This window comes from Solanum lycopersicum, chromosome 12, assembly GCF_036512215.1.
Source record: "Solanum lycopersicum chromosome 12, SLM_r2.1".
Lineage (NCBI taxonomy): Eukaryota > Viridiplantae > Streptophyta > Magnoliopsida > Solanales > Solanaceae > Solanum > Solanum lycopersicum.
In genome coordinates, this window is record NC_090811.1 from 6,184,601 (window position 1) to 6,195,482 (window position 10,882).

The 10,882-nt window shown below is 33.1% G+C and overlaps 3 protein-coding genes across 3 annotated transcripts; 2 read left to right on the top strand and 1 right to left on the bottom strand.

The window, feature by feature from the left end:
• Positions 1 to 2,284: 2,284 nt before the first annotated feature.
• LOC101267000 (uncharacterized) lies at positions 2,285 to 3,030 on the top strand. The gene is made up of 2 exons (XM_026028681.1): positions 2,285 to 2,345; positions 2,420 to 3,030. Exons 1-2 carry the CDS (start codon positions 2,285 to 2,287, stop codon positions 3,028 to 3,030), a joined length of 672 nt encoding a protein of 223 aa, XP_025884466.1.
• A 1,154-nt stretch (positions 3,031 to 4,184) lies between these two features.
• On the bottom strand, positions 4,185 to 5,937 carry LOC101246694 (uncharacterized). Its single transcript, XM_004251886.5, has 4 exons — positions 5,627 to 5,937; positions 4,839 to 4,888; positions 4,668 to 4,749; positions 4,185 to 4,438 (listed from the first exon to the last, which is right to left on the bottom strand). The coding sequence occupies exons 1-4, from the start codon at positions 5,820 to 5,822 to the stop codon at positions 4,392 to 4,394; spliced, it is 375 nt and encodes a 124-aa protein (XP_004251934.1). The 5' UTR covers positions 5,823 to 5,937; the 3' UTR covers positions 4,185 to 4,391.
• A 1,096-nt stretch (positions 5,938 to 7,033) lies between these two features.
• LOC101267870 (transcription termination factor MTERF9, chloroplastic) lies at positions 7,034 to 10,588 on the top strand. The gene is made up of 7 exons (XM_004251870.5): positions 7,034 to 7,464; positions 8,113 to 8,191; positions 8,262 to 8,336; positions 8,468 to 8,481; positions 8,559 to 9,251; positions 9,547 to 9,976; positions 10,078 to 10,588. The coding sequence occupies exons 1-6, from the start codon at positions 7,192 to 7,194 to the stop codon at positions 9,859 to 9,861; spliced, it is 1,449 nt and encodes a 482-aa protein (XP_004251918.1). The 5' UTR covers positions 7,034 to 7,191; the 3' UTR covers positions 9,862 to 9,976; positions 10,078 to 10,588.
• The last annotated feature ends 294 nt before the right edge of the window (positions 10,589 to 10,882 follow it).

Sequence of the window (10,882 nt, forward strand, 5' to 3'; positions counted from 1 at the left end):
TCCACCCATGACCATTCATTTCAAAGAAATCAGATAATGTATAAAGTGATTTAAAGTTTATATATCCACAACAAAATCTGCATTTTCTTGCAGGATCGGAGTTTTTAAATTTGTATCTACTTGTGAGCTTTTACATAAAGTACAAAATCCTTAAATTCATTCATTTGTCTCTTTTCTCCTTTTTGGCAAACTTCCACAAATAATATTCCACTACCTTTATTTGGATAATAACAATATTCAACTTCTCCATACACTACTTGGTTCATGTTTTTAAACTCCATAATATAAAATAGTAACACCAAGTAAACCATGCACAATACAGTTTTGTAAACAAGTGATGAAGTGCAAATGCTGCAGAAATTGTGAGAAGAGGGCACATTGTTATCATAAGGTTAATGCTCCACTAGAAAAACCAGAAATCAACTCCATTTCTCAACACAAGGAACCTCATTGGAGATGGTTTTGTGGTAAAGTTTCTATATTTCAATTCTTACTTCACTCTCTCCTTCTATTATTTTTATTACCATTACAGGTTATTCTGTCCATCAAGATTTGTAGTTTTTTTTTATTTTCTATTTGGTGTTCGAAATCCACATATTGAAGCTCCGATTAAATTTTGATCGTGCTCTGCAGGACCTATTCGGGGATTATATAACTTTTTGTCACCTTTAACCAAAAGCACTTATTTTCAAAATTTGGAAATTTAATTGCCTAGTGGATTAACAGTGTTACAAGAAAAAATTATGTATATTTTTAGGAACTAAGCAAATATCTTATAAAATATCTCATTAAAGTAAAATAATTATAAAGATATACTCATTTATATTTATACCCCGTTATATAATTATACTATATATTCCTAACTAGTTTCACTTAGTTGATACTAAATTAGTTTCATATACTGTATTAATATCATTAAAATTGATAATTTTCCTTAACTGATACTAAATCAGTATATAATTTTGCTTATTTGATAATATCTATCTATCTATTTATCTCTATATATATGTATAGAGAGAGAGAAAGAGGAAGAGATAATATCAGTCTTAATGATATCAATACAATATATGATACTATAAAAATTATCAATCTTAATGAATGGGGGTAAGAATTGTAATTTTTATTGAGAGAATAAGTATTTCTTGAGTTACTTTGGATTGGATATGAACATGTAATTATTTTGAATTTTATAGCTCATTTTATGTAGTTTTTTTAAAAACTTTTTAATTATGTATATGATAGTACATTTACGACGTCATTGATTACCGGGGCGGAGCAAACAGTATGTCAGGGTTGTTGGGTATGTAGCAAGAATTGATGGAAAATAGAGGGAAGGAGAGGAATTTGAAAAGTTGAGAACTTGAAAAGTCCTTTAATGAAAAAGGCAATTATCCCTCATCGGTAATGGAAATGAAAATAGGAGAGTTTAAATAAATAAACACTCCTATTAATTGTTAAAAAGGTTGGAAAAAGGGACCCCCTCGCGCCGTCATCGTCGCTCGCTTCGGCTTTGGCAAATGATCGAGAGATTATTTTTTTGGACAAATTTATTTTATTTATTTATTTAATTAATTAAATGGCCAAAAAATTATTTTCAATTAATTAGTTGATAACAAAAGTTAACCGAAATATTTTCAACTTTTTAGTTAACCTGACCCGACTCGTATCCGCGCGTGTGACCCATTTTAATTTCCATTTTGAAAGTTTGCAACCTTTCATTAATGGCCGTGTCAATTCTGAAAGGGTTGCAACCTTTCAGAATATATTCTTCTTGCCTATAAATACCATTCAGTTTTCAGAATATTTTCAAACGAATTTTCTGATCTTCCTTCTTCTTCTAAACACATATTTCTTCGTGTACTTTCCTGTTGTGGATTGATTAGCTGACAGTAGAGTTTTTGGTATCTACACTCTACTAATTAAGATCATTTTACCCTGGGAGGTTATATTCCAAATCAAACCTCGGATACTAGAGGAGAATAATTTCCTTAAGGGGACACTGTGAATTCAGTGGACTTGATTTTCTTCCAAACTAAAAAGAGTATTCCAGATTCTGGTAAGTTTTTACAGATTAAATTATTTTTTTAGAAATAAATTTTTGTTCAACTTACTTACTGGTTCTATAAATCTCAGTTACTTCGTGTTTTTGGACAATTTATTACAACCAGTAACTTCTGATTTTCATAACACAGATTGACAAACAAGGGTTCATCCGAACCTCCTTCAGCGGAAAATCTTATTATATATACACTGTTAAAAATTATTTTTTATACGTATACAGTAGATGTCGAACTCTCTTCAATTAGTTCGAATGTTACTTTTTCAAACTGGATTACCTTCATGTTGTATCTCATATGACATAGTTGGCTTGGAGTTATGTTTTTTTTTAACACAACATGATTTTGTGGTTGAACAACAGCGCTGGAAAATGGACATCCATCTAGGAATATTATCGAGAAGATTTTTCTAGCATCAACAACAAATCCATCAAAGCAACTTCCAACAATAAAGAAAGTTCTAAGGGTGAACAACACCATTGACATGTTAGAAAAATTCGAAAAATACAGAGAAACTGTGAAGAAAAGGTCATTTGGACAGTACAAAAACCATCCAAAAATCACAGTTGATGGAAATGAATTATTGCAATTTCATATCACGACAATGAGTTGTTGTTATGAACATATGGTAATCAATCCTGATGAACTCTGTAAGGATCCGAGTTGTTGTGTTTGCAGGCTAATCCAATTCAGCTTTAGAACTTCATACAACTCGAAAAATGGAATTCTATTAAGTACAAACAGTGATGTCCTGTGTGAACACGCGAATCGCGTCTCTAAGGGAATGAATGTGAAGAGAGCTGTGATAGTTTGCAGGACAATTGCTGGTAGAGTAGTAAGCAAGGATGATGTAAAACTTGATGAAGAGTATGATTCAATTTCAATTGCAAGTGGACTTCACTCAAGGTCACAAAATTTGGTTATAAAGGACTCAAGTGCTGTACTCCCTCGCTTCATCATTGTTTTAGACTGAATATATATTCTTGTATGGAGTTGATTTTTTCTTAAGTTATGTGAAATTGAGTAAAAATGCATTTTTCTTAATAACTTGATCTACGAATATCTCTTCTCTTAGTATTTTGATTAAAAAATGTCGTAAAAATTGGAGTACATTCCTTAGATAGTTACTTATGCATGTGAATTTGTGCTACAAAAAACACAATATCACCAGAGGCGTATTCAGAACTTTGAGATGATGGGTGCACAATTACGAAAAGGTAAATCTAAGATATAAATTTATTTGATTAAACCTCGTTTTGTCAAGTAAAAGATTAAAATTTCTAACTTCTCTTAGAGAGGTGCACCCAATCATCATCACATGATATTATATATACTTCATATGTGGATTCACACATTTGTATATAAATACTTTTTAAAAAATATAACACTACTGTATATGATCTCAGGAGGGGAGCATGGGTTCGCTGAACCCAGTGACCTCCTCCTAGATACGCCTCTAAATATACATGATTTTTCCGGAGTTAACGGGTACACTTGCAACCCATCTAGAGGGGCGGTCTGCCTCTGCCTATATGTCAACTTTGCTTCTATGTGATGTCCAATGTATATTATGTCACGCAGGACTCATGTGTCTACTTGTTTAACTTTATACAAATTCAAGTGTCTACTTGTACTCCTCCAATATTAGATGACATAAATATGAAAGGCATAATACATAAACATGACCCTTAACTTGACTTCAACGAATAACCGTGTCCTCCAATTTTGAATGTGCAGAAGTAGACACTTAAGCTTGAAAAATTGAACAGGTAGAAACAAGTGTTCTACATGACGCAATACACGTAGGACGTCATGTTGGACACAAATTTGTCATGTAGGGTGTCATGTAAGACGAATGTGTCCATTTTCTCAATTTAATACAAGTTTAAGTGACTACTTGTGCACACCCAAAGTTAAAGATCATGGTTGTCAATTGACGTCAAGTTAAGGGATATGTTTATGCATTACGCCAATATGAAATGAAGTCAAATTAAAATGCATATTTATATATTATCTTTCCTTTGAATATACTCCTCCCCCAATAGTGTATAAATACCATCAATATTTTTTTAAAATTTGTGGTCAAAGAAAATTATACACGTTTGTGTGGTTACCATAAAATGAATATTTTAAAATTAAATTATTAATAAATGTAGAAATGTGTCATATTTACTAAAAAGAAAAAGTAAGTCCAAAGTCAAAAGAATATGCATGGTATACATGAAGACTTGTATCGAAATCTTATATTTTACAAGTAGTATACATATGTATATTGGATGTATAGAGTGAATCATCAAACTTGGTATGAAGCTTCCACAAATGTACTACTATTTATTAACCAGTGAAGAATCTTCTCCAAGACTGCCAAGGAAGAAATCCCCCTGTTTTACATTTAAAAAAAAAAAATTAGAAACAACAAACATAATAAACACAATAAGGCTCTATAACTATATTTTCGATAATTCCGTTCCATAGATATAATTTTATTTGCTTTAAAGCTGTGATTTGTTCTAAGACCTATTTACTAGTTTGAGATATTAAATTTGTAGTCATGAGTAAAAAGGAAGAAAAATTGAATGTGATGAAGTAGAGTAGTGGATAGGTTAGTACCACAATTAGGACATCTCTTATAAAATTTGTTCTTAAGAACAAGTCCTGAACCCCCACAAACTTCACATTTCCTCTGTTTTACCTGACAAAACCAACAAGTTTTATCAGATTTTTGAGTATGGGATGCAACTTGCAAGCAATTTAATAGGATTTGAATTAATGGTACTTAACAATTCTTTTGCTGAACTCGACTCCTGCTACCACAAATGGTGTCACACCCGCTGCATACAACAATAACATACTCAATAAAATCATATAAAGTGGAGTCTCGTGTGAAATTAGGTTTTAGACCTAACTCACGCCCAAAAATCTAACTCAAAAGGAGGAGAATTGTCAAACTTTATAAGGAGTTCACCCATCTCATTAAACACCGATGTGAGACTTTTGTCATTCTTTAAAAACCTCACTCACGAACCCCACTCACGCCAGTAGTGCTTAGCATCTAGTGCGTGGACAATTTTTAATTTGAGAGCGCCAACATCGAATGAGACGGGCGCTGCTATGATACCGTGTGAAATTAGGTTTTGGACCTAAATCACATTCCAAAATCTAGCTCAAAGATAGGAGAATTGTTCAAGCCTGGTAAAAAGTCTACCCATCTCATTAATCACCGATACGTGACTTTTGTCATTCTTTCAAGATTAGAATATACACGTCTTATTGAGATGTTTTTCAAGAGAGCCTCAATTCAAGTAATAATTAAAAGAAAAATGGTATAAAAGAAAAACATAATAATCTAATAACAAAGGAGCAGGACGAATGTATACAAGAAAACCATATCAAACAGTAATATGCAGTTATCTAAATACAGTAAAACCACAGATAAGACTACATGAATAGGTTGATACTATGAATAACACTATGTTGTAACTTCAGAAAATGCTCAAAATAGTCGTTCATGTATAGTATAGGTAATACTTTATTTTGATTCAGAAGATAGAATAGAGTATGAATAGTACCCAAAGATCCAGCAACAATTTGCCAAGTGATTTCCACCTGAGTTGGATCTGAAGTAATTATATCGGTGGCCGCAACGGCGTTGATTGGCTTGCTTAATTGCTTGTTCCGTTTCATAAGAATAGGGAGCTGGGTTTGCTTGTTTAATGGAATTGCTGGTGAATTGAATCCATGAAGAGGCGCCAATGGAGTAGCCATTGGAGAGTAAAGAGCACACAATTCTTCTTTTTTGGTTGTAGGGGTAAAATGTGGTGTAAATGTTTAACAACCACAAAATTGTATACTTGCTCTAATCTCTCCACGTTGCGCCACTTCCTTGCTCTCTACTTTAAAAAAGGGCCTAAAATATTGAGATATTGAACATTATTACTCTCCATTCATTTATTGACTTCAAAATGCTCTTTTTCATCTACACTCCAAAATATCCTTGTCATTTATCTTTGGCTTCAAAATTGACTACTTATTTAATTGTGTTTAAAACTATTGGTTATAATTTAATTTATTAATATAATTTATAAATCAACCTACTAAACACTCATTACTAACTAAACGACTCTCAATCAATAATACAATCATAATATCAAAATCGCCATAAACACTACTAAAACACGATATATTATAGATTCTTGAAAATGACATCTAAAATTATTTGAATCCGAGTCGAAGCTCCAATTAAATTTAGATTGAACCGCTTATTTAGGAGGACACTTTAAATAAAATTCTCTTTCAAGATTGAATTAGAAATTTATGATTAAAGGTAAAAAAATAATACATCCCGAATTAATTCATGCACCTTTTTTTAAAAATAATTTTATAATATTTATGATTTGTTTTAAAACCTTTTATATATTATTTTAAAAAAAATTACTTATGAAGTAACATCACATAATTGAGACGTAAGAATAATTAAGATGAACATAATCAGACTTTTAAATTTATCGGTAATTTTTATTTAGAAACTTAAATGTATGATAATTTACTTGTATAGATATTTTCACCTCAAATTATTAAAAACACTCAACTGGTAGTAGATTTTTCTGTTGTTGCATTAATAATGTGACGAATTTATTAATCTTAGAGGGGTTTAATTAGTAATGGGTGGGTAGTGGATTGATTTATAAATTATACTAATAAGTTAAATTATAACAAACAGTTTAGCGCCACGTATTTAAAAAATATTTAAATCGTTTAAATTTAAAATCGTTAAATAAGTGATCAATTTTGAAGCAAAATGTGATGAGAAGGATATTTTGGAGTCAATTGGTGGGTGAGAAGGATATTTTGATTTTGTACCATTTTCAATACAGATCGTTTTCCGTTAAATAAATCATATGATTCGAAATGGTGCGTGTCCAAACGCCAAGTTAGACAATTGTCCTTTAAAATAGGTCATTTGTACAACTCCTAACGCTAGGAGAGTTTGAAGTAGAAACTGTGAAGCGGAAAAATCACAGCGAGGACCATTCTTTTTTTGTGTGAAGATAAGATGGCCACAACACCACTATCTCTTCCAAATCATATACATTTAGGGTTTTAGAGTATATTCCTTCTTTCACTAACGAATATCATGGCAGCAGCGTTGTCTATTATCTGCAACTTCACACTCCATTATCACACTTCCATTTTCTTCAATATCAATTTCCCTCCTTCAAACAGAATCTCTAATCGAAAGAGCTGCTTCTTCAAGTTCAGTAGAATTTGTGTTGTTTCTTCTCATACAAATCCCAAAATTCTCAAGCCTAATCGAAGGTCTAGGTTTGGCCAGCCGTTATCGACTTACGACTCTGACTCCGATGATGATGATTGTTTTGAAGATGAAGACGACATTTCAACTTCTGATGTGAGTTTCAAATTGCCTCGCAATTTATTTAATACTTTATCTAGGTTTTTGGCGTGGGTAGTATCTATGGTTATTAGTAAACTAAATATACTCTGTTAACAATTTTTATCGTCTGTGTTAGTTCATTGTACTAAAAATTGACTGCAACTCGTTTAATTTATTGATATTGGATCCTTGGCAAGTTTAATCAGGTAAAAATGGGGATGTATCCTCACTAGTTAGTATGAGGTAAAGCTAGCTTGTTGTTGAATGATGTTGCATAATCACTTAGCATGAAAAGAATTTTATTGTTAATAGAAAAGAACAAGGGTTGGTAGCACATACTTTTGTTCGTCTTGTTTCAAAAGACTTTTATGTTGTTGCAGCATATAGTCACCTTGTTTTATCTTCAATTTCGCAATGATAAATGTTTGAGTCATGTATCCTTTAAATTGGTGTATCGTTACAAGCGGAGAAAGCATAGCTTATATTGTTCTGCTTACACTAGCAGTCTTTTTTGGACAATCTTGGTTGCGTTCTTTTGGGGTTTATTTATTCTTGGTTACTGATGTTACAGTCTCCTTATATCCCCGTCCCCTTTTCTTTGAATCACGGAAACAATGATGCTTCTTTTTTTTAATTTTCTATTACCATGTTTTTATCACCCAGGATGAATCTCTAGATGTGAGAGTTTCTGCCCAGGATCGACAACGCCTGAAGTTTCAGAATGCAACACACATCAGACGAGGTATACTTCCAGTTTTTTCATCTTAATGGTTGGGAAGGAATTTGAATTACATGCTATGTGTGTCATGCAGACAGTCATCACCATTCAGAAGGAGGATCGAATGCAAAGTTGGGACACCGGCGGCAAACTCCTGAGATAACACAAGGTAAGTTGAGCAATATAAATTGTCAAAGTTAGCAAGAACAATAAGAAATAAAAGTGGAAATTCCCGAGACTAAATTATTGGGTATGCTAATGCTTCCAGTAAACTGACTAGTAAAACTTTCTTGCATGCAGATTGCAGAGAAAAGGTATTAAATGTTAGCATGTCAAGCTGTAAATTTTGCTTCAACCATTTGCTGCAAAATCATGTCTTGTGGCATTGTAGGAGGCAAGGGTAAGCTTGGCTAAGGACAGATTTAGTCATCTTGCAGAGGAACTGGATCTCGATGAGAGATGGTATCCACTTCTTGATTACCTAAGTACCTTTGGATTTAAGGACTCTCACTTCATCCAGATGTATGAAAGGCACATGCCTTCCCTTCAAATAAATAAGAGTTCTGCACAGGAAAGGTTGGAGTTCTTGTTGAGTGTCGGTGTCAAACATAAAGACATCAGGAAGATAATATTGAGGCAGCCTCAGCTTCTTGAGTATACTGTGGAAAACAATCTGAAATCCCATGTCACATTCTTAACTAGTTTGGGTATCCCAGACTCAAGAATCGGGCAGATAATTACTGCAACTCCGTCTCTTTTTTCCTATAGTGTGGAAAATTCATTAAAACCCACTGTGACTTACTTGCTTGAGGAGGTCGGTATCGAGAAGAATGACCTGGCTAAAGTTGTGCAGTTAAGCCCTCAAATTCTGGTGCAGCGGATTAACACTTCATGGACAGCCCGCTTCAATTTTCTCACCAGAGAATTGGATGCACCCAGAGATAGTATTGTCAAAATGGTTAGGAAGCATCCTCAATTACTTCACTACAGCATAGAGGATGGATTGCTTCCCCGAATTAACTTTTTTAGGAGCATCGGAATGCGCAATTCAGAGATAGTGAAAGTGCTAACTAGCATTACACAGGTCAGCTTTGATGCCTTCTTAAGTTTATATCTTCATCTGTGAGTGTGGTTGGTTATCTCACCAAGTTAGAAAATGGTGCTCTCATCTCATAGAGATATCTCCTATTTTGCATAACTTTTGGCACATTCATAATAGATTTCCAAGCATAACAGACTATGTGTCAGAAAAAAAGAAATTACATCTCAGAGAATTATAGCTGCGTTAGCATGGAAGTCTTCAATGTGCTGGAAGATTTCTCATTCTTTTAAATTGATATATTTTCATGGACGTATATTCATAATGTCTTTACATGCAGGTCTTCTCTCTATCACTTGAGGGGAATCTGAAACCTAAGTACAGCTACTTGGTCAATGAACTTGGCAATGAAGTGCGATCATTAACTAAATATCCTATGTACCTAAGCTTGTCGCTGGATCAGAGAATTAGGCCTCGCCATATGTTTTTGGTTTCTCTAAAGAGGGCTCCCAAGGGACCATTTCCATTAAGTTCACTGGTCCCTACTGATGAATCTTTTTGTCAGCAGTGGGCAAGGACTAGCGTGGACAAATATCTTGATTTTCGGCAGAGATTGCTTCTAAAGGAACTTGCCAGAAAATATGAAAGACGATAATATGTTTGAGCTCACTGGTAGCAGATCGTCTGCCCTGCATACTTGTTATAAGGCTAATTTTGTGAAAGGATTTTATAGCACTTAGTGAATTTTAAAGATCAGCGCACATACGCAGGTAAACCAGCATCTGTATTTACGTTTTCTGGAAACTATTTCTCTTTTCTTAACTTGATGCTGAATAATCTTCTTACTTCCAATCCTCATTATTCATGACAGGAACCAGGTCATTTTCTTCTTTATACATTTAAAGCCATACAATCTCAGCTGTTGAAGTTGGTACTGTTGCACTACCTTTGAGGTTGTGAAGTCAAATCGCACAAACATAACCATATGTTCTCAAGGTGAAGTTTAAAAAAGATATTTACTTTTTGGGAGTTCAATGGTAAGTGTTATTATATAATGGTGCAGTGTATATTGTGAGATACTGCACAAAATTTTGACATCGTCTGCTGGCTGTGTCCTTTAGGCTTGTTGTAATTTATGTTGCCATTTAGCTACAGTTTTTTACCTTGCTGCAAGTTAAAAAGGCAGCTTTGGAAACACTTTTGTTTAGTGAGAAAATCTCAGTTAAGGAAATACTTTTTGGAGTTAGTTTATTGTCTAGTTGTCTATTACATTTGTAAATAATTGTGGTTTGATCTGGTACATAATCTGAGTGCAAAAACTTGTAAAATGAAATTATAAGAAGCTTTTATCCTATGGTGGTTCAAGTTATTATATTCATTCATCTTTCTATTGCTTCAGATAGAAATTCAACTTTTTTCAGTTCTTTGTTCTTCTTGTGTATGTTGGGGTGGGATCAGAATGTCCTATTGTTAGAGAGTATTTGAGGGATAAATATGATGGTTTGATCATCACTATTAACATCAAGGAAAGTCAAATGATAATTTTTTAATATTTTGATTTATAATATCTTTTACCTGATTTTCAAATAATATATGTTACTACATTTTTTTAAATTTATATGACACTAATAAAATTTCGAAAGTCAATCAAACTTTTTATGATTTTCCAATATTTA